Here is a 23847-nt window from a genome sequence, read left to right as displayed (position 1 = left end):
ATTTCTGGTAGCTTCCACTGACTGCTCCCCCTCCTCACTGTGGAAGGAGAAGGGAAGCAAGAGAATGGTTAAGAAAGGACTCCAACTCATGGCTCTCTACTTTCTACAACTACTACCCTAAGGTCAGCCAAGTCAATGTTTGTCCAGGATAGGGGTCCTCTATATGTCTGGTTCCTCCCCGGGAACCTCAAAGCCCATCTTATCCTGGACAAGGTTGCATGGCACTATTATTTGCTCACTAAAAGAAGGTGAAGGAGCAAGTTGGAAATGAGGAGTTCTGGGAAACAAAGAGACTTCTTTGGAGAAAGAGAAGAAACAAATGAAAGCCAAGCCAACAAAAATCTCTCTGAGGATAGTTTCTGTATCCTATTCCTCCTGGGTCCTACTACCTTGGATCTTACTTTTCTTGAAAGTTTTCTAGCATCATTGAGTAAGTTTCTTAAAAAGTAAGCATTTTGCTCTTTTTATACTCCCCAGCAGCCAAACACCCCCTGACACCATGCTAGTTAGTTAGAGAATAAAACAAATATTTCTGAGACCAGGAAGTTCAGGTGGATCTGGAAGGGTGGGCTTTCTGAGAGTCCAAGATTCCTGACCCCATTCTGACAGTGTTGAGCATCCTAGGAGACTTAAAGATCTCTGTTGGGTCGTATAGAAATGCCCTATCCCAGTGCAGCTCATGACTGTTCCAACCTCCCTGAGAAGTAGGGAACCTGTCACTTTGCCTTCCTCCCATAGTCAAGGAAAGCTGACTGGGTCACCCAGGACAGCACTTGTGGGCGGGAGAGACACTATTTGAGCCTGCAGTAGGAGGGACAGAGGGCACAGTAAAGGCCAGGCTCTAGGTGGAGGTGTCAGGGTGAAGAGTGGTGCAGATTAAGATGACAAATGCCAGAATCTACTAGCAGCAGTCTGAATATTCTCCACTGGAGAGTTGGAAAACAGAGAGGCTCCAGCAAGGGAAGAAGGTCATCTTGGCCCCAGCGCCATAGCCAAACCTTACTCTCACGAGAAATGGGATAGCATGGAGAAGAGCTGGATTAGAGTAGATAAGCCATCTTTCTAAGTACAGCTGCTATTGGCACCATGCAGTGTAGGCCCCCATAGCTTTGGGATTGGCCATTGAAGTTATGAGTGGGAGATCAGGAAGGAACTGTTCAAACCCCTGATGGAATCTAGTGGAGGGGGAAAGCCCACCCAAAAGGAAGGAAGCCAACAGCTGGACTCTCTAGCCTCCACCCTATTCACAGTGCCTGGTGGATGTCTTCTGACCATAGCACTTTATAGACAACCCAGTAAAAGATGTTGAAGATGAGGAAAGTGAAAGGGAAGACAGCCCGGGAGATGGTGTCAATCCTCTTGGCTTGGTCCACGTAGAGTTTCTGCATGGTTTCTCCCTCCCTTAGAAGAGGGGCTGGAGGTTGGGGGCTATAAATGCCAGACCCTTCCATTGGACCTCCATCCCTTGCCTGCAGGCAGTGACCCAGGCCATAGCCACGGAAATAGACACGACTTTCTTGGATGATATCTTCCTCCTAGAATTATGTGGAAGAAAAGGCAGAATTTGAGGTCACAGCTCTAAGGCAGAGGGTTAGCGACCAGGTCACACACAAATATCTCATAGCTGATGCTATGCAGACGGGGTGGTTGGGTACACAGGCCCATTGCATGCTTTTTTATGGCCAGAAAACTACTCATGAGGTCGATGTATGCTAAGCAGCTATACATGGTACATATGGTATATATGATTCCAATTGCAGATAAGCCCCAACCTGCCTTTTTAAAATGCAGAGCATCATTTAGAGCCATCTAAAAACCAGTGAAGTGCCAACCCACTGTGACAGGGACATCTCAAAGTCAAGTTATTTCTGACTGGTAATAAACAGAATAAGCAGAACAATGAAACCTTTAGAAAGCACAGCTGAGATATTTAGACTTGGTCAACTTGACTTTAATGACTTTCAAAAGCTGCAGAATTAATTCTCCTTGTACATAGTATCTTTTTAACAATTGTTTATCTCGACTCAAAGCTGAAAGTTCCAAAAGTTTTTTTTTTTTTTTGTGAGGAAGATCAGCCCTGAGCTAACATCTATTGCCAATCCTCCTCCCTTTTTCCCCAAAGCCCCAGTAGATAGTTGTATGTCACAGTTGCACATCCTTCCAGTTGCTGTATGTGGGACGCTGCCCCAGCATGGCCGGAGAAGCGGCGCGTCAGTGCGCGCCCGGGATCCGAACCCAGGCCGCCAGTAGCGGAGCGCGCATTTAACCACTAAGCCATGGGGCCGGCCCCCAAAAGTTTTAAGTAACCTAGTGTGTTATCCAAATTAGGGTAAAGCTGATTACTCTGTTGCAGATACATGTGCTTCTCTGCCAATCAGCAGATTTTGATATAGGGGTCAGTACATCTAGGGTAATATTTATTACCCAATACACATTCCATTCATGGACAATATATGCATTATGATGAACACATTAACACTGAGGAGGTAAATTTTATATAAGCACTAAGTAATGTAGCAGACTACACAAAGTTCATTTATCCAATAGTCAGGTGAAAACCCTAAGTAGCTATAACACAGCCTAGAGGCATAAGAGCCCACCAGGCATCCACTCAGAGCCTATTTACTCCTAGTTTATACACAACACAAACACGCCTAGTTTTGTCTGTTTTTAAAGGACACACTGCCATCAGAAGTGATGGTTCACAGCCTGGACTTTTAGACAGAGGAAGGTAAGTGTATACCAGAACCTAGAAATACTTCCTTCAAAGATGGTTACAATTTTTTAAAGTACTGATGTTTACAGGAGTAAAAGCCTCAGCTATCTAAGAAATCACCTGAAGTGAAATACCCCCTGGGGGATGATGTCAACTACCATCTCAGTTTGCCCAGGACTGAGGGCTTCCTGAGAGTTGGGACCTCAGTGCTAAAACTGGGGAACTCGAAGGCAAACTAGGAAGAGTTAGTCACCCTACAGCTACCTGAGGCATTTACTATAAAATATAAGAATAAGGTACATGTACATTGAATGGATGTGACATAGATAGACGTAAAATGTGGATAAAGTAGATTTTTACACCCACTGTGCAGTTAGAAAGATATCATAGGGTTTTTATAATGGGAACGCTGCAGCTATGGTAATGCATTGAAAAGTGGCTTCATAGATGAGACGTTGGTGTGGTGGGACCCAGTAACCCTGGATCATTGCATTACTAGAAGGCCTGGCCTGTCACTGGACATCAGGGGCAGGCAAGCTCAGGCCAGAGATTCACCAACACATCCTATCTCTTTCTCTGCTTTCTGTGGGCTCATAGTACAAACTTTGGAAAGAGTATCAGTCTTGTTCACTGCGGTATCCCCAGTGCCTAGCATATCGCCTGGCATCTAGTAGGCACTTAGTAGATATCAGTTAAATGAATGAATGGACTGATGAGCCACATGCTTCAGAATATAGGACAGGGAATGGCTTTGTTCTCATGAAGCCAGCATCCTCTCAGGGTCTCAAACTGAAGAGTCTACTCACTAGAGAATCTTCCTCAGTTACAAAGTGCTTGGCAGGAAAAAGGGTTACTCTTTGTCCCACTCCCGCACAATGGCGTGATGCCCTTCAGCCTCTAGAAAAAGCGGCACCTTTGGTACAGGAAAAAATCTCTCTAAGTCTGCCCACCAGGGAGCTTTGCTACATAATTCTTGATTTTGGCAGTCTCTGTAGAAAGAGTTGTACATGTGTAGGCCAGAGGCAATTCACTACTGTGGTTGTGCTTTGCCCCTGAGTTGCTGCAGTGGGGCAGCCTTAGCTCTCTGCTCAAAGTTATTTACATAGCTTCAGTCATCAAAGGCCTTGGCTCACCTCACCTGTATTCTCTAATCCATTTTCACACCATTCCTACAAGGGAGGTTGTGCTGGACCCATTTTAGAGATGAAGAACCAGAGGCAAACAAAATATCTCCCAAGTAATCGAAAAATGAGGGGGTAAATGAAATGATTTTCTCTTTTGCTTTCCAGTTCAAGGTCCCTCAGACCCACTGTTCCCCACTGCTCATCCTGATCCCCTCAGCCCCCCAGCTATAGGATACGAGCCTGGAATATATTTGTTTTCAAAAAGCTTTGAAAGAGAAAGGTGAATCCAACTGCTGTTTCTGTTTCTATAGATCCAGTTATTTCCATTTTCAATAAGTAAATCTACAGGGAATTATTCGAAAATATTTCCCAGGCTGAAGAAGCTATTTCATACGAGATAGAAAATATAGCCAATAGAGTAAGCTTCCCTTGGCTCTTTTTGATTTTAATATATTGTACCACTTGTAGTTGGGAGACCAAAGATGAATGGTCTATAATCCAAGGATGAGGGTCCTGGATTTGGGTATTATCTATTTAAGTCAAATTCTAAGGGGGGTGTGTATTTGTGTGTTGAAGAGGGACAATGGAGACTTAAACACCACTTTGTGGCTTCCATGGCTGTTGAAATAGAACATTTTTGTTGCAGCCATCTATGGGGAGGAGGGCTGGGGAGTAAGAGAGGGAAGATATTCCAAAACAAAGCTGGAGAGGGAATGCAGAGTGTGGGAGGTGAGGTGTGGAGATGGGAAAGAGTGATAGGTATTGAGTGATATGTATTGAAGCAAAGAGAAGAGAAAAGAAGAGATTGGAGAATAGGGGAGGATACTGGGGGATGGAGAGAGAGCATGCAGGGTTCAGGGGCCAAGCACCTGAGAGGACTTGGCAGTATTTTGAAATTTCTTCCATTTCTCAAGTTATTCTATTAATGATGGCAAGTCTTCTTCTCCGTCCAGCTTGAAAGAGAGCCCTCACCAGTCAGCCTGCAAAGGTTGGTGGACTGGGTTACATGGCTGCTGTGTCCAGAGCCTGGTGCTAGGGCCTGTTGAGGCTATGAAAAAGAGAGATAGACTCTTCCTTGTGAAGCTTATACACTAGCTGGGAAGACAAAGTGGAAAGGTGTGGAAAAAAATTAAACTACTTTGGGGCCGGCCCTGTGGCCTAGTGGTTAAGTTCGTGCGCTCTGTTTTGGCAGCCTGGGTTCTTGGGTTTGGATCCTGGGTGCGGACCCACACCACTCATCAGCCATGCTGTGGCAGTGACCCACATACAAAATAGAGGAAGCCTGGCAAAGATGTTAGCTCAGGACTAATCTTCCTCAGCAAAAAATAAATAAATAAATAAATAAATAATTAAACGACTTTAGATAGTGACGTGGAAGGAGACCACCCTGCAGTGGAGATAGGTGGTTGAAGAGAGATTAGAGAAGAACAGGATTAAGCTTGGAGCTGGGTGAACAGCTGGCTGGCTCCTAGGATACTCCTAACTTGCCCTTGGCTAAGGGGTCCCTGAAAATCATACGGATTCTCTCCCTTTCCTCAAGAGGGCTACTCTCAGACTGAAGACTTCTGCTTCTCTAGCTGGAAGAGCAGGGCCCAGACAGAGTTTCTAGAAATGGATTAACTCTGCATCAACTTTTCCAGTCTGCTTGGTGACCTCCAGGAGTCCCACTACAGTTCTACTGAGATGGCAATGGCTTTAGGAAACTTGAAAAGGGACATGACTAATGGCATAGGTTTTAATTTTCAGGTTTTATTTACGTTAATAATAAGCCTAACCCACTTTCAGGCAGGATCCAGCAGCCTAAGCAGGGAGGGCCCAGGCTGCTGTTATAACTTTGTAACAATTGAGCACTGGTTATGACAGACTCCATTATGAGATCAGGATCAACCTACATATGACCAGGAGGCGTTAGGCTGTGGGTAGTTGGGGGTTGGAGAGGTGCAGGGAAAGAGGTGGGACTAGTGTCAACCTGGAGTAGCTCTACAGAAACTGCGGCAGTCGTCTCTTGCTGGGACACCCACACAGGCGATTTAGCTGGCAAAAGAACGCAAACTGGTTGGCAGCTTGCTCTTCTTTCCAAGGTAGGCATTGGGAAGGCATCAAGATCAAAACCCCCATGAAGATAAGATTTTGGTAGCTGCAGGCAGGTTTGACACAGCTAAAGAGAGGGTGGAGACAGTTAGCTTAGAAAAGCATACATCCTCTTTTCTTGCCCTTCTGCCAAGTCTGTATATTTTTTCTAATCTTCAGTCAGCCTGGGATAGGAAAGGCTTTTAGGTCTCTTGAAGAATGGGTCTTACTCAAGGAGATGCTGTTGTGGATCAGTCCACTAGAGGGCGGTTTTCCCAGGGCCCATCTAAAGGACTAAAGCTGGGCAAGAATTGATAAATTCTGACAAACCACTAGACAAGACAGAAGCCCTGCCCTCAGCAGAAAGGGACCTTAGGAAGGGACATGAAATCTCAAAGGTAGTTTGTGAATTATTTTTAGTGCGGATATATGGTAGAGATACCCCAGGAGCAGCTGAGGTGGGAGGTGGGGTGTTAAGAGGAGAGAAGAGCCTTAGAGCTAGAGTGGCCGATAGGCTAGAGCCAGTGGGCTCAGATCATTGTTTCCTCTCCCTGCAGAGGTCATATGTACTTGCCCCTTTGGCTTTAGAGCCTTCAGATTAGGCAGAAAACAAGAAGTCAGAGCTTAAGATAGACCAGAACTCTGTGTCTGATGATTAAGCGACCAGTGTGTAGCTCAGAATAGGCTTTCAGCTTTGCTCATAACTGGGCACTTGCTTCTGTGAGAGTGGCCCAGACACCTCTCTTGTCATGACAATGTACCTAGCACCTGTTGTCTGGGCAAGCGAGGGTAAACTGCGTCTGTTGTCATGATGACAAGATCTCTACTGTATTTCCCCAGGTTATCATTCTACTGTAGAAGAAATGGGGTTAGTGAACAAGAGTGAGGGAGAACAACAGCTCACCCCCAACAACTCTGATGTGCCTAATGAAGATCAAAGAGAAGAAATCCAACAGCCAGAAGAGGCAAGTAATGGTTTTTCAATTCCAGCTTAGCTACGGGGACCCTTTTATAATGCTCCCCTAGAAAGGCACCAATGCCTGACCCTTTAATTCTTAACCACCAATCAGTGTATGACGACCCGGGGTACCCTCCTCCTGGGTGGGGGGAGAGCCAGGAGCAACAATTATTAATTCTCAAAGCAATCTCACATTGACTAACTTGATATGGTTCTAATACTTGCTAACATTTTCTCAGTGCTTACTATGTGCCAGGCACTGTGCCCATGCTCTTAATCACTCTACTAGACTGCCCTACAGGGATTAATGTCCCATTGGACAGATAAAGAAATGGGATCAAAGAGGTTAAAGTACTTAGTTTATCTGTGACCAGCCTGGGACTAGAATCCAGGGTTCCTGATTTCTTGGCTAGTCCTCGCAGCCCTTGCTAGCCCTGGCAGCCCAAGGTCGGGGCTTGGTTTGTGGGAGGAGTAGTAAGGAGGAAGGAGTCCAAAGGAGACAGGAAGTGGGCCCCTCCCTAGTTATACTCACCATGCGTTGGCGCCTCTGCCTTCTTCGAAGTCGAATGAATTCCTTATGCTGACGGGAGACAAAATTGACAGCAGCGTACTCCAGCAGGGCAGCGAATACAAAGAGCAGGCACACCGCCATCCAGATGTCAATTGCCTTCACGTAGGACACCTGCAACAGCCACCAACAGCGTAATCAACCTTCTTGGAGTCCTTCCGTGGCCTTTCCAGTGGGTTGCCAGCCCATATCAACTGCCTGCTATTCTTCAGTTTTATCCTGAATTTTTTCTGGTTTTTAAAGAAGCTTTCCACGATATGTCCCATTGTCTGAAGGCCCATGTCAAAGAGATCGGGCTACCCATCATCCTTCACCTCTCTGCACTCTCTACCCTCTACTTCCATCTCCCTGTCCTCCCTATACTTCTTTTCCTGTCTTCCTTTATTCTTTTTGTGCTTCTGCTTCTGCTTCTTATCATTCTTTTCATTCTTGTCTTCTTCTGATTCTTTTCTTTCAATAAACAGCAACGAACATGAACGCCGCATTTGTTTGCCCTCTCTTATCTCCTAGGGTCATCATAGCCATGGGGGTAATTGGGCAGGGTTCGGTAGTCCCATGTGAGACACATGAGGACACTTCAAGCCTAGAGAGGAAAAGTCTTAGCCAAGATTACCCAGTGAGAAGGTGGCACTAGAACTTGGGGGTTCTGGGCTTTCTATTCAGTGGCACTGCCGTTTGCCTAGGCTACAGTCTCAATATCAGACTAGGAGTTCCTTCCTTTCCCTCCTCCACCCCTATTCTTCCCTTGACCCTGTGGTTTTTCCTGCTGCTCCTCGTGAGAGGTTCTGCTGAGGAATTGAGCACAGTGGTGAGCTGAGGCCTCATCTCTCACACTGGAGAGTGGAACAGGGCAGGGATCCCAAAGGAGCGCCACCCACCCTCAGCTATGGACACTTTTCTAATTTAAAGGTACTGTTGGCATCCGCCTGTCCAGTCCCTAGTTCTGTCCTCTCACTACCTGCCTTAGCAGCCTTTAACTATTTTTCTCTCCCATTTCCCTTGTGAAGTTTGAACACTCACCTCTCCTGGAACAGGTTTGCAGTTGGGTGGGGCCAGGAGGAGGGGGCCAGAACTCAAGTTTATGAAGTCATTTCACCTCCTCAATCAGATCGACTCCCTACATAGTTTTGAGCTGCTGAGCTCACTCTGTGGGGCTCCCCAGCAGGAGCAGAACTCATGACAAACAACCTCTTTCACCAGCCTCTGCTATGTTGGACAGTGAGACTGCTGCGGACTCCAGGTAAGGAGCAGGTCTCACTGGATAAACCTTCCACCTCAGTGGTTCTTCACCTGGGATGACTCTTCCGCCCCCTACCAGGAGCATTTGGCAATGTTTGGAGATGTTTTTGGTTGCACAGTTTTGGGGTTATGGTAGCTATTGACATCTAGTGGGTAGAGGCCAGGGATGCTGCTAAACATCCTACAATGCACGGGACACCTTCCCCCCACTCCCAGACACAACAAGGAATTATTCAGCCCCAAATGGCAATAGTACTAAGGTTGAGAAAGGCATCCTTTGATATTTCCACTTTGCCACATACTAAGAGGGCATCCTATTTCATTCACCATCTCCCAGTCCTATTGTGTCCCCAGGGATGTCGTCGAGTCTGCTATGAAGATCAATAATGAGGTAATGACAAGAGAGGTCCATGAAAGGCTTTGGACCATCAAAAGAAAAAGACAACTTAAGCAGCAGGAGAAAAGCCTTGTTAATGATGAGTGTGTCAATAATACATCTTAAATATCTCTGGAATCCATCCGCTCACTCTCCTAGCTCATCTGAAGGGACTGCAACAGTTTCCTAAATGGTCCCCTGCATCTCTGTTTGCCACTTCCAATATGTTCTCCAAACAGCAGCCAGAGTTTTGTTTTCAAAATGTAAATCTGATCATATCGCTCCCCGGCTAACAACCCTTCAGTAGCTCTCCATTACCCTTACAATACAGTCTATGCTTCCCTTAGTATGGCACTTAGTCCCTGCCTACTTCTTCAGCCTCATCTCACCCCTTGCAATCTATGACCCTGCCATGGTGAACTATTTCAGTAGGCTCCCAAGGAGATGCTTTAGCGGTGTATTTGTCTCGTCTGGTTCTATTTGCTCTTTTTGCCCTCCTTACCTGCCTCAAGAGCTGTGGGCCATTTAGATTACAGGATCTCAAGAGAATTGGGTCCCTCCTCCATGCTGCAACTTTAGGTCTAATCTGTCAGTCTCTGGTAGAAACTTCCATTTAGCTCTTCCATTCTGCACTGAGCCACCTGCAGTTGTGTAGGTCAAGAGCCTGGTAAGGAGACAGTGATTGGTGCCTTTGGGAGCCCCTGTAGAGGCAAAGGAGTGGTTTCCTGGAAGCATGGGAAATGGCCATCTCAGCTGAGTTTCTTACACAGTGAACCTCTGCTTCTCTCATCCTGGACACTAGAGTTGTATTGGGGGTGGGATTGGTGTGGCTTTCAGAAGCCCTTGACCTGGCCCCACTTCTTTCCTTAGGGCTCCTACCAGATCTAATGTTGCACAAACAAGAGTGAGCAGAAGCTCCCTGACTTACTCAGTTCCTTGTTCTGTGGTGCTGGCCAAAGAAGCTATTTAGGTCGGGGTGCATACCTACATATTTTGCTTACTGGCCAATGAGGCCATGAAAAGATCATCAAAATCTAATGAGAAGGCACCAAATACCACAAAATATCCCTCCAACAAAGTCCATTTTTTCCAAATGAGGAAACTACGTAATTCCTGGGAATAGATGGATTGTGCTTGCTCACAGGAGGGGACTGGAGAAGGAAGTTCTCTGGGCAAGAGTAAGGCATAAATTGCAGTACCACCCTGAGTTAGAGAAGAATCTCCTCGTGTGGCGGCGGCAATAAACTAGGGCAGGGTTCCTAGGTCTGAACCACTTTTCTGCCTCTACTTTTCCTACACAACCACTACCACAACATGGTCATGCCCTGTCCTGTAGCCCTTGCCTAAGCCCAGTCTGCCTCTCAGAGCCTCTTCAATATCCCCATCCACTTAGGAAACACACTTATAGGAAATGGTCCCTGACAACTTCCCCTGATCTGAGTTTTGATCTTGATCCTAATCTGAGTTTTGTCACCATTTATCCCTAGAGGGCTTTGGAGCACCTCAAAGGTTTCCCAGCAACTCAAAAGTAATTGGGAACACCACCAGCTGTTATAGCCCTAGGTCCAACACTCAGTTCTTTCCACCCAGACACCTAATAGTTATAACAATCGCTAAAATTTATTGAGTAGCTATTATGTGCCAAACACTGTTCTCTGTGTTAATACATTATCTTATTTATTTCTTGTAATAACCCTATGGAAGAGGTAATATTCTTATTCCCATGTTACAGGCAAGGAGATTGAGAGGTTAAAGAATTTACCTAAGATCACCATTAGCAAATGATGAGACTTAAACTGAAATCTGCCTGAGTCTAATCTCCTACTCTTAACCACCACACGCCCCCCCTGCCCCTATACAGCAAATTCATAAATTCCCCATGGATGCCCAGAATACCCCCTATTTAAGTCCCCAGTGAATGTCTTCTTAGGAATAAGCCCTAGGAGATGAGAGATCACAGGGCCTTGTTCCCATCAAATCAGAGCAAGAGGGAATATGTAAGATCCACAAGGAACTATGTTGTTTTTGTTTCCCATTATTTCTCCATGGCCTAGTACAGTGCCTGGTACATAGTACGTGCTCAGTAAATATTTACTGACTGATGGGCTTGCTCCCTGATTTTCTCAGAGCCTAGCTGACTGTAAGGACTTTGAGGTGACCTCTAAATTCTCTATATGAAGACACGAGGCAGGGAGAACCTGGGCCCAGTCCCATCAGCAAAAATCTCTCTGCATAATCCAAGATGATCAGAGTCCACTGACTTTAATTACTATTTGCTACCTCAAAACTTTTTCACTGCAAAAGAATGGATACTGTCTCTAGAGCTCTTTCTAATAGTATCCAATTTCTGACAAAGTAAAATATAGATGTTGGTTTAAAATCCTTCTATTTCTTTGATTGTTTCTTGTGGAGCATGACCTTGAGAAGGTCATTCTATCTCTCTGGGCTGCACTGTCCTCATCTGTACCATCAGGGAGTAGGACTTTCTACTTCCTAAGAGTCCTTTGATCTCAGACATGCTAGTATTTCCTGACGAAAGTCAACGTAGTCAGGCACTGTGTATACTTCTTCCCTAGCCAGACAGCATCCACAACCCCGGCTTCCACATTATTAGCATGTTATTAGCAGTATGTTGTGGGGGAAGAGAATGCAGGCCACCTGCTCTTGCTCAATGGCTCTTCTCTACCTTAAATCCAAGGAAAATAGTGAGCAGGAGGGAACAGGGGATGAATGGCAAATGGGGAGCTCTACGCAAGCAAGTTCCCTTGCATGTCTCTTCACCTTAGGCAAAGAGGCCCGGGAGCCAGAGCTCTGAGTTGTCATGGTGAGCACGGTGGTGATGCCTAGGCCCACACGGGCAGGGGCAGCATCCATGTTGATCCAGAAGGAGACCCAGGACAAGATGACAATGAGTAGGCTGGGGATGTACATCTGAATCAGATAGTAGCCCATCTGCCGTTCCAGGTGAAACTTTACCTCGATGCAGGTGAATTTCCCTGCAAGGAAAGAGGGAGGTATCAGGCCCCAGGTCCCCAGCCTGCAGCTGCACCTGAGGGGCAGGACTAGGGCAGCTCTGTCCCCATGGGCCAGCTTCTGGGCACCTCAGCTGGGCCAATAAATGAGCCTTTCAAAATGGCCCCAAGGAGCACCAGACGGATGTTGTGAGGAAGCTCTCAGAGCAGCCATCAAAAAGACTTGACTTTTTGCTCATGGTACTTTAGTTTCCAGCAGAAGGCCTTCCACATGACAGCACAGCAAGAGGATCAAGAGCAAGAGGGCTCCAGATCCAGACTGCCTGGGTTTGAATCTTGAACCTTCCACTTACTTACTAGCTGTGTGACCTCAAGCAAAACACCCAAGCTTTTTGGGCTTCAGTTTCCTTGCCTGTAAAACAGAGTAATAACAATATCAACTCCATCATCACTGGGCTATTGTAGGAATTAAATGAGATAATGTATTTGAAGTGTTGAGCACATAGGTAGCTGGTACTATTATCATTATTAACAAAGCAATGAGCTTAGACTGCACTCAAATCGCAGCAGCCTTGCTTGAGCTTGCTGGTACCCCAGATGCTCTCTAGTAACAACGATTCACTGAAATAAACACTGCCTGTGTCTTAAGCAAGTGAGAACAGCCAGATAGCAAACATCTGGACACAATGTCCAACAGAGACTAGCTCTGGACAGTGGGCAGCGGGTTCCCATAGAGCATCAGGCAGCCGCATTCTATTCCACCAACAAAAAGTGCGTTGGCCCCAGGCGCATGTACCAACGTTCTGCATCCTCGGCCAGCCATCTTCCCTTTACTCTGCTTCCCATGCCCCAAGGCTAAGAAAACACTAGCTCAGAGCTTCTCCCAGCAGCAGAGGCTTAGGATAACTAAAGCAAAAAGCAGAGGATGTGTATATTGTTATTTTATTCTGGCCTAAGCTTGCTCTTATCAGGCCTGTCTGATTCCTCAAGGCTAGGGATTTCATCAATGACTGATTATGGCTTTGACATGCTGTGATCTCTTACTGTTCTTTGAGACTACTCCACCTCACGCCACCCTGGCTTCTTGCCATCGCATGCCTTTGCTAGATGTCCATATTTTCTTTCCTTCCTTTTTTTTTTTTCTGTAATAGTGATTTTGTTTTTAATGACAAAGTTAACACTTGTTTAGTATAGAAAAAAAGCGAGAAGTAGAAAAGGAATAATAACATTCATAAGCCAGCATTTATCAAGCCCCTACTAAGTGCCCTGACTTTACATAGTTTATCTCATTTAAATCCCATAACAACTCTTTACAGCAGGTAAAATTATTATTTCCCATTTTACAGATATGGATACTGAGGCTTGAAGAGATTAAATTATGTTTCTCAAGGGCACTCAATTAGTAAATGGTGGAGCCAGAATTCATACTCAGCTCTATCTGACTCCAAAGTTCTTGCTCTTATCCGTTGTATCACACGACTTCAGAAACATTTGGTGTTGTTTCCTTCCAGGATTTTTAAACACATGCTTTTGATTTGTTTCTTTTACCACAATATAATCATTCTGTGTATACAACTTTGAATCTTAGCCTTTTCCACTTGTACTTTCCCATGTCGATATAAGCACCTTGCAAGCGTCCTTTTTAACGTCTGGATAACATCCCACCAAGCAGATGCGCCATGCTATTTACTTAACTTCTGCCCTACTGGTGGATATTTAGAACAGTTCCAAGTTTTTGCTAGTATAAACAGTGACCCAGAGCCCTCTTGGGATCTAAACTCAATACGATATTTTGGAATATTTCCTTATAATAAATTCCAAGGAGTGGGATTCCTGGATCAACAGGTAGGAAAAAAAAAATTAGCTTCTAGACTAAAGTTTCTCAAAGTGTGCCCCCTGGACCACCTGCATCAGAATCCTCAGGATGCTTGTTCAAATGCAGATTTCTGAGCATCACTCCAAGCATATGTAATCAGAATCTCTGAGAAGTAGAGCCCAGGAATCAACATTTTAACAGGCTCCCAGGGGAATATAATATACACCAAAGTTGGAATACTACTGATGTATATTCAAATTGCCATTTTTTTCCCGAAAAAGGTTATACCAACTTCTACTCCCACCAGCATTTTCTAAATTCAATGGCCTGTTCCTCTTCCCACTCCCTATCCCCGCACATAAACAAACACACATATTCATAGGGTGGCACCCAAAGCATGTCAGCACACCATAGGAGGTACCCAGGATCTGTCCTCTTCAACCTCTGGTCTCTATCTCAGGGTCATAGCTCTTTGTAGTCAAATTGCCAGGAGAAATGAGGAACAAGTAACTCTTTGGGAAACTGCAGGGGACAGATGCTCAGGCTGGAAAAGCAACCTCTCTCCACTTCCTGGCCCATGTTCCACACCTGAGAAAACAAGTCAGTTCAAGAGAATTGGGCAGTGGTGGCAGCAGTAGGAGGTGTGGACGGTAAGGTAGCCAGTGCCCTATTCCCTCCTGGTTCAGCACAGCCACTGGCTACTCCCAGATGTAGATTCTCCACCTTCCACATGAAGTTGGCTCCAGGACAGATGGGACACTCCTGTCACTCACTGCCACAGCCCCATTTGCTCTGCGGCACGTGACAGGGACAAGAACATGGGCTTTTGAGTTAGACAGATCTGGATTTGAATTCTAAATCAGCCATTTACTAGCTGTGTGACTTGGACAATTGATTTAACTTCTCAGAACCTCAGTTTTCCTTTTCTGAAAAATGGGGCTGATAATCCCTACCGTAATGAGATAAGGCATATGAAGCACTTAGCACCACATCTGGCACAGATTGGGCCTTCAGTAGAGGCTGGCTGCCTTGCCCCCTTCCCTCCCATCTGGAGGCCCTCCTGTGGCTCACAGCCCGTAAAGATCCTGGGTTTTTACCTGTGTTGTAGTGCTTGGTACAATAGCCTAGATCCTTCTCATCTCGCAAGATAAACTGGGGCATAGTCAGCCCCTCAGCCACTTGGACAGCAGGAGCATCTTCCAGCCACTCAAACACAAGGTCATTCATGGTGTAGCCAACTGAAAGTAACAGAGATGGCAGAGGGCTGCAGAGTGTGGGTGTTGGGTGAGGGGTAGGGAGAAAGTTAGAACTGGCAGAAAAGAACAGATAAGGAGTAAGGCCTGGGTTTTAGGAGCTTCATGCTCATCTTGGAAAGGGAAACCTCTGAAGAGGGTACTTGGTCAATTGTCTCATGGGCCCATCCTACGTGGTTAAATCAGAAAGATTCCAGACTCCTCTCCCACCTAGTTCTCAAGCTTTAGAAAGGCCCAAAGAGAAATTATTCTGGCAAATCTAGAAAGCAGGTCAAAAGGGTTGGAAAGATGTCAAAAGGGTTGGAAAGATGTCAAGGAGCCCAGCTGGGAACCTCCTGCCATATCTCAAACCCGGGGGAGTAAACATGTGTACCGACCACATGTCTTGAGCTGAGCCAGCCTCAGTGCCAGGACTTCTGCCACCTCACCCCAGGGAGGAGAGAGCTATTTATACCCTGCCAGTCAGGCGTGGGGCAGGGCATACCACAGACTCCTAGCCAGGGCCCTGAACTGGGGCAAATTAAGAACTAACATCTAAACATGCCAAATTGCTCACAGATAGCTAGCAGTTAGTGAAGACTCCTGCCACATATATGACCATGTTCACATATGTCAGGTGGAAATGGGAGAAGAAACATCAAATCTCACAGATATCCAGTGTAGGGCCTTGACTCAGAGTAACTGTGTGGCATTGGGCAAGTCACTTCCCCTTCTGTAAAATGCTCCATGTACTTTTCAGAGTTGTTGGGAGTGGGTAATGAGAACCTGGGTATGAAAGTGGTTTATGAACTCTAAAGAGCTGACCACATAGGACACATTCTATCCATCACTGTTATTATGTGCTGGAAACAGCCGGACAAGCCTTCTTCTCTGAGGACCAAGTGGATGTCTCCTGATCTCACAATCTCACCTTGCCCAGGAGATGGCAAAGGAGTGGACATAGGTGATGGTCCACCCTTGTCATCCTTTGGCTTCTCTGCAATTGGGGCAGCCCCTATGGGCTGGCAAGCCCGCTATAGAGTAGCCCTTGGCTGACCTCGCTACCCTGGCCACTGTCCTATGCCTGGAACTGTCCTCTCCCACCTCTCTACAAAAGTTATCTGTGTTCATGAGGAATCAGGGTTTAAGAGTACCCCCTCCCTGCCAACTTTGGCATTTTTATAGGCGTCTTGAATGTCTTAACTCAGGGGGAGTAAAGATAGAATTACTTTATGCACTGTGAGAGGGCACATATCTTTGGGCAGAAGAGGTGCCCCTCAAATGACCCCCCACAACCAGCACAAGCACATTTTTATGTAAGGCTGGTGCCTCCCATTCCCCAGCCCTGTGGAACAGCCAGACCAGCAATTAGTGTGGGGATGGGAAAACACACAGTGTTGGATGTTAGTGAGCCCTGGCTTCTAGTCTTATCTGTGCCAACAACTGACTATGTGCTTGGGTAAGTCCCTCCCCACTCTGGGTTGCCCTTTTCCTATCTGGAATATCATGGGATGGGGTTAACTAGCTGGTATTCCAGGCCTTGCTCTGTGACTCTCTGGGGACACTTACAGCTCTCCAGCTGCATCGCGCAGGTCTGAATGTCCATGGGGAAGTTCTTGAGGTCCATCGGGCAGGACAAAATGAGGGTCAGCCTGGCAGGGACAGGAGGAAAGAAGTGACATCGGTTTACTGGGGCCCCGCACAGCACAGGGGACCCTCTTCCCACCCTTCAGCCTCTATCTAGCTTCTTCCCCTTGACCCAAACTCTCCTGGCTGTCCACCAGGTGCACCTGATGCTGTAGAGTACATTCCCATTCTTGAAGATGCGTAGTAACTTGTTGTCTGTGGTCACCTCATGGAAGTTGGCCCCTTTCTCATTGGCAAAGAACAGGTCTGGCTTCCAGATAGAGTCCAGCATGGAGGGATCAAGGTCCAGTGAATCGTCAGGATATTCTCGGTAGGCCAGGCGTGGGTCATTCCACTGCTGCCGCAAAAAGACATTCACCCGATAGTCCTGGGAGGGTGCAGAGATGGGCCCGTCAGTGCTATTCCAGGGGCCCAGCAAACCTACGTGGGCAGGAGGACCGTGAGGAGGAGATGTTGGGAGCACATCTCAGGGGCAGTGGGCATTTTCCACTGGAGAATGAGTCTGCCTTGGGCTGATATGGCAAAGATGGGAAGGGAAAAGACATTTATTAAGCACTTACTATGTGCCAGGCTCTCTGCTAAGCTCTTTCTTTATATGCATCATCTCATTTAAATCTCACACCAGCCCTGTGAGGAGAGTGCTCCTACAATCCCCACTTTGCAGATGAGGAAACTGAGACAAAGAGAGATTTAAGTAAACTGTCTGAGGTCACACAGCTATTAGATGGAAGAGTCAGGATTTGAACACAGGTTTGTCTGATTCCAAAGCCTGTGCTACCTCCCATGCTTGACCATCTGCTCCTTAGCCTAGTCTGCCTTTAGCCAATGAAACCCCAGGATGAGGAAAGACATCCTCTTAGTGACCAACTTCACACACCCCATGACTTTAGCCATGACCACAAAACATGTAAAGGACAGTAGAGGGGGGAAAGGCTTGCTATCTGGTGGGCTTCTCCCATTCACACTAGAATGGAAGCGGGAACAGGGAGACTACTTACCATGGTAGTCTCGGTGACAGAGCCGAAACTGTTGATGAAGATGTTGCAGGTCACGTTCACGGGTGGGCCTAAGGGTAGCAAAGCACAGCTATACTGGCAGTGCATTCCTGGAGGCTGGGAGCAGGTTCCAGGACTCCTTCCCTAAGCTTGAGGCCAGGGCACTGCTGGGAGAAGGCAGTGCCAACTACACAGGCTCATTCGCAATGAGGAGGGGAAGCTCCTTCTGAGCTGTAAGAGCTAGTCCTGTACCTCCAGCCTCCTGTCCTTGGAGCAGGCAATAGGGGCTGGCTCGGCAGTGTGTCCGCAGAAGGAGTGGGGAGGGAGGGACTTTTGTAAGGTGAATACTTGTTACCTTTAAAATTGGGCCGAATCCTGGCATCATATCCAGATGTTCGCCCCATAAGCTTGTCCAGGAAATCAGAGGGGGACATGAGCTGGGACCCCTTGGTCCCAGATTTAACTTCTTTTGCCAAGGCCACCCTGGACAGAAGAGATAAAGAAATCTGAAGCCAGCTGTATTCTGCATTTATCACAGACCCTCTCCTTCCCTGTCCCCACCCACCTCTGGTTGGTCTCCCCATCAGGCAGGAGGATAGGAGAAGATGGATCTCTGGGTGCCCATTGCAAAATGAGGAGAACAGAAACATCCATAAGCCAACACAGCAGCTCACTAGTTAGTCCTAGAAAATCGCTTTCACATATATTAGATCTTTTTACCCTCATAATTCTCAGTGTAATGGGGTGAGGTTTGTTATTTCCATTTTACAGATGAGAAAACTGAGGATTCCAAAGGAAGGGTGACTTGTGGGAATGTAAATTGGTACAACCACTATGGAGTTTCGTCAAAAAATTAAAAATAGAACGACTATATGATCCAGCAATCCCACTTCTGGGTATTTATCCAAAGGAATTGAAATCAGGATCTCGAAGAGATATCCGCACCCCATGTTCATAGCAGCATTATTCACAATAACCAAGACATGGAAACAGATGAATGGATAAAGAAGATGTGGTACACACACACACACACATACACTGGAATATTATTCAGCCACAGAAAAGAAGGAAATCCTGCCATTTGTGATAACATGGATGGACCTAGAGTGTATTATGGTAAGTAAAATAAGTTAGAGAAAGACAAATACTGTGTGATATTACTTATATGTGGAATCTAAAATAAATAAATAAATAAATAAATAAATAAACAAACAAACAAACCAATAGAGGAGTGACTTGCCCAAAGTCTCAAAGGCGAACCTCAGGATCAGGACTCAAACCCAAGGCTGAGGCCTCATCCAGTGTTCTTTTTCTGAAGGTGCTTTGAGCACTCAAAGAGGAGTGACGACTCACTGGAAATAATGTGGCTGCTGCAACGTTTTGCCCATGGGGCCTAGCCAAGGATGGGAGGGCCCAAGGACAACTTGCATCCCTGAGAGTTGGTTTCCCTTGCTTGGCCTTCATGCTGAGCCATTCAGGAACAAGGGCCCAGCCTCTGGAGAGGGAGGCTTGACTTCTGGGGTTTGCCCCAGAAGGAAGCTGTGTTTTGAGCTGCACCTCAGTTCAGAGTTGTGGCAGCTTCAGGCAGGTAAAGCCGCTTTGGCAACAAAATAGGTGAGGAAGCAGGGCTGTAGGAGCATGGGAAAGCCTCCCAGTAGAGTGGCCATGCTGAGAAGGTCAACTCCTGTCTTTTCCCCTCTTAATAGCTTGATTTTGAGGAAGAGGCCTAGAGGCCAGCCCCTTCTCCCTGACAAGTTTCCCTCCACAAGCAGCAAAGGCCCTTCCACGTGCCTGCCTATCTGTTTACCAGCCCACAGCTAGATTAGGGACCAGGAGCTCACCAAAGCCTTGAGGGCAGAGGTGGGGTGCAGGGGTGGAGCCAAGGCTGAGCTCAGGCTGGACTTCTGGCTGGAGCCTGTGCCTCCTGCTCCATGCTGCCATCATCACTGTGCCAGGTGCTAGAGCTAGGTTCTCCACTGTCACTACTGCTGCTGCCCTGTGGGGCTGGGAGGGAGGGTGACTGCTGTCCTTCTGGGTCTGACTCTCTATGAGCCAATGGGCCCCTCTTTCTCAGTAAATCTATGCAGCAGCCAGTGACTGATAAAATAATAAAAATAGCTAAGGCCCCATGCTAAATGCTTTATTCATCTTATCTAGTTTATTTCTCACATCAATCCTCTCAAAAAGTACTATTATTATCCCCATTATATAGATGAGGAGACTGAGGACGAGCAGGGTGAAATGACTTGTTCACAATCATACAGCTAGTAAATGGTAAAGCCAAGATTCTAACCCAGAGCTACTGACTTCAGAACTAAGTCCATCTATCACTACACTATTATGTAAGCGGCCCAGGGTGGGGTCCTAAGGAACCAGAGTGGGAGAAGGTCAGGGGCAGCTGCACCCTGACCTCCTAGAGTCCTGCCTCCTTGAACCCCTGAGCAGGAGGAAGCCCTTACCCTGGGAACAGAGGCCACCTTGGCCCCAAGCAGGGGCTGCCAGAGCAGGCGGCCTAAGCAGGCTCTGCAATTCCGAGGAAGCTGATGGTGGTACTGGAGCAAGCAGAAGTTCGTGGCTTCACCACAGGGTGTCCACACTGGCCAGGTGCTGCTGCTGGCCGCCTGCCACCTGCCTGCTGGGAGGTCACATGGCCCTGCACATAGAGCAGCCCCTTGTCATTGTCCACAGCCCCACTCTCAGCTCACCTCTCGTGCTAGCCCCAGCCCCAGGACCCTGGGACAGGTTGTGTGCTCAGCTGTCTTGGGCTGCAATCCCTCTTGCAGCCTCTCTTTTCCAAGGCTACCTTGTCTGCAGACCTTAGGACAGAGTCACCCTGTGTAGCCACTCCTTCCTCCCTTTCATTCCTGGAAAGTCCCAAAGACTGGCCCAACCTGGGAAGTTCCAGAGCTGAAAATTTAGCTCATGCAAGGCCCTGGGGTGGGGTGGGGAGAGAACTCTGATTCTGCTACTGGGTACCTGAGTGACCTTGGACAGGTCGCCCCCTTCAGTTTCCACATGTACCATGAAGGACTTAGACTCAAGACTTCCTAAGGGCCTGTCTTGCTCTAATCACCCAAGTGGGAATGTTGTCACCAAAGCTTGGGCCTTGAGGCAGCCTCCTCTCCAGGAAGGCCAGCAAGGTGCCCCCTTCTGCCTGAATCTTCCTATCAACTCCAGCTGAGCTCCGTCCCACTCTGGGCTGCTTTTCACTCGTAAGAAGTTTACCACCCCACACTGCGTCCCTGCCTGCCTGCCAGCCAATGTGTCTGCAAGCAGTGAGGCAGGAAACTCCTCAGAGGCAAGCGGTCCTGGTGTGCTCCTTGACCTAAGAAGAGGAGGAGGTTATTGCGGTGACACTCCCCACCGCCTTTGGAGGCACTCCTCTCAGCAGTTCAGCCCAAACCACAGCCATCTTTCCTCCTCAGCTCACCCTGTCCACCTAGACTGGCTCCTGGTCTAAGGAGAAAGTGGGAATGGGTGGGGGGACATTTACAGTGAGCCCAAAGCATGTCTTTTCCCAAAGCACAGGAAATGACTGCCACTTAGTGCCCCTCCAGGGAAGACGAGCAGCCACGTGGGCACAGGCAGGGTGACTGCAGAGGGCCAAGGTTTGGTCAGCCCAGCTTCATTCTGATGTGGTTTTGGGCCAACCTTTGCTACTTGAAGCCTCTTGGGTGGGCAGCTGGCAGATGTTGGTGTCATTTTTAGGGATCTGAGCAGTGTGTGGCCAAACTGGTAGGGAGATAGGGTTGGATGGCAGGATAGATGGCCTCCATTCTGGGCTCAGCTACCTAGCCCCTACCCAGGCCCAGGAAGCTCCTACCCATGCAGAAGCCTTCCGATCAGCTCTGGGGCCTTGACATCCCTCATGAAAGTCTCCTGGGTCCTGATTGGGGAAGAGCATCTTCTCCCTTGGAGCCCCCCAGACTGTTGGCTTTTTGCAAACTTAGAGGAAACTGTGCCAGAAACCCCTGCCACCCCCGGGCAGTGTTTGCATGCACCTCCTTCTCACCCCCACTCAGCTCACCTGAGGAGGACCTGCCCTGGCAGGGTCCAGAGGAGAAGAAAGGAGAGGGTTGCAGGGACGAGAGTTGTCATTCTGCGGGGACCCTGGAGCCCTTTCTCAGCCTGGCTGCCAAGGTGAGAGGTGATATCCTGGCGAGGAAGTCGAAAGTACAGAGCCTTCCTCCAACTTGGGCTGCTCACAAGGACCCCGCAGGGACAGGGCTAGGAGTTGCGCTCTCTCTCCTCTTCTGGTCTCTTCTCCTCTGCCCTGCCGTTACCAGTCAGGGGCCAGAACTATTCCCCTGGAAATGATCCTGACACTGATAACCCTACCAGCTCCTACTCTGGCTCGCCTGGGGCTCCGGAGGGCCTCAGCCTGCCTGCTGGGGAGCGGAAGGCGATTCTCTTTGGGCAGCAATCACTCTCCAACCCTGAAGAGTCTTGAAGGGGAGGGAGGAGGGAAACTGGTAGGAGATGTTTCCCTCCCTCCCACCTCCCCCCAGATGCACCCTCCAAAAGCAGCAATTTAAAGGCACAGTCGCCGGCAGCTGGAGTGGGGTTCCGAGAACGAACGAGAGCGTGTCTGTGTGCTGGGGAGGAGCTTGGGCTGCTGCTGCCCCTTGAAGAGGGCCAGAGGTGTTCTGTCTAGCTTCTAACTCTCCAGCTGGAGGAGTGCATGCAGGCTGCCCTGCTCCCCCTCCCCAGCGGCTTCCCTTTTAGCCTGGAGCCAAGCTGGGGCTGAACTGTGAAGTCCTAATGATATTTATAAGGGGGAAAAAGACCTGAGAGAGTTTAGGCAGAACCACTGGGTATTCTCAGGCTGACAGCTTCAGCTCAGAGGACGCCAAGGGCAGGGGCAGCTTTTTCTCAGCCCTCTGGATGGAGGCACAGGGGATGGATGATACAGAGGAACTTCAGAGTCCTCCTCATATGTGGTCTGCCTGCCTGTCAGTCTGTCTGCCTGCCCCCATCTCCTTCGTCCTCATAGATGTGCATCCTTTTCTTTGGCTGCTTCCCTCCCTCAGGTCATCTGTGGTGAGGTTGGCTGGCCATCTGCAGCTCTTGGAAACCCCTTCCCCCACACACACACCCTCTCCCCAGCCCAGCTAGGCTGTGGGAAGGGATAGGTGTCCCTGGCAGGGGAGAGCAGGCCTGGAACACAGCAGGTTTTGCAAGCTTCAGAGGAGTCAAAGGGACCAAGAACAGTGACCTGGCAGCCAACAGCCCTGCATGGAGGCGAGAGACAGGGAAGGTGGGCTGGTCTCCTTTATGGCCTCTGCCCATTTCCTTCAGCATCCAGGTGCTTCAGCTCCATGTCCTATGCTGGACCCTTCCCCAAACTTGCCCAGGCAACATCCCTCCTTCCCTCCCTCTTTTCCTCCCTCTCTCCGTGAAGCTTTCCTTCATCTATTCTCTCTCCATCTCCCTCTTTGTTTCTTCTCTGTGTCTCACCTTCTGTGTCTGTCTTCCCTTCTTTTTTGGCCCTCACTTTCTCTCCATCCCCATTTTTTTCTCTCAACCTGGTCATCTCCATTCTCTCACTCTCTCCTCCTAAGTTACACAGTGAGAAGCCAAGGGTTTTCATTTCTTCTTCAGTGGAAACTCTCACACCAGCTCTGCTGAGTTCAGAGTGTGTACTGGGGGAGGGGTCGGTGACTCCAGAGCTGACTGCAGCCCCCTAACCTCGCCAGAGAGGGTTTGTGGGGATTGAAAGCTCTTCTGTGAGACCCACTGGGTACTTAGAGGGATTAATGACAAAGCAATGAGGAGTAGAACTTGTCCTGCTTCTCCCTTGTGGCTGTGTTATTATTAAAGAAGAGGAATTTTCAAACCACAAATGAAAGGGAAAGAAGATAATTTTAAAGAATACACACTGAAATGTTGATGGGGGAGCTGGGCTTTTGGAATTGAGACTGGGAACATTATAAGCCTCAAATAACGTGTTTGTGGCCAGTAAGGACAAAATTCAAAGAACAAATTATCCCCAAAACATCGTTAGCACCCTGGAGAGTCTTGGACGGGAGGAAGGAGGGAGACTGGTGGAGATGTTTCCCTCCCTCCCACCTCCCCCCAGGTTCACCCTCTGAAAGCAGCAATTTAAAGGAGCTGCATGGTCTGGTCTCTCTGCT

General features: G+C 48.0%; 1 protein-coding gene across 1 annotated transcript; it reads right to left on the bottom strand.

The window, feature by feature from the left end:
• Positions 1-1170: 1170 nt before the first annotated feature.
• On the bottom strand, positions 1171-21861 carry LOC101388393 (glycine receptor subunit alpha-4). The gene is made up of 9 exons (XM_004444147.3): positions 21741-21861; positions 18069-18196; positions 17717-17784; positions 16862-17085; positions 16641-16723; positions 14937-15077; positions 11833-12047; positions 7401-7550; positions 1171-1535 (listed from the first exon to the last, which is right to left on the bottom strand). The coding sequence occupies exons 1-9, from the start codon at positions 21809-21811 to the stop codon at positions 1245-1247; spliced, it is 1371 nt and encodes a 456-aa protein (XP_004444204.2). The 5' UTR covers positions 21812-21861; the 3' UTR covers positions 1171-1244.
• Positions 21862-23847: the final 1986 nt, after the last annotated feature.

Source organism: Ceratotherium simum, chromosome X (genome assembly GCF_057802395.1).
Source record: "Ceratotherium simum simum isolate JZ-2026a chromosome X, ASM5780239v1, whole genome shotgun sequence".
Lineage (NCBI taxonomy): Eukaryota > Metazoa > Chordata > Mammalia > Perissodactyla > Rhinocerotidae > Ceratotherium > Ceratotherium simum.
The sequence above is the reverse complement of the archived record's forward strand: the minus strand, read 5'-3'. Positions and strand labels throughout refer to the sequence as shown.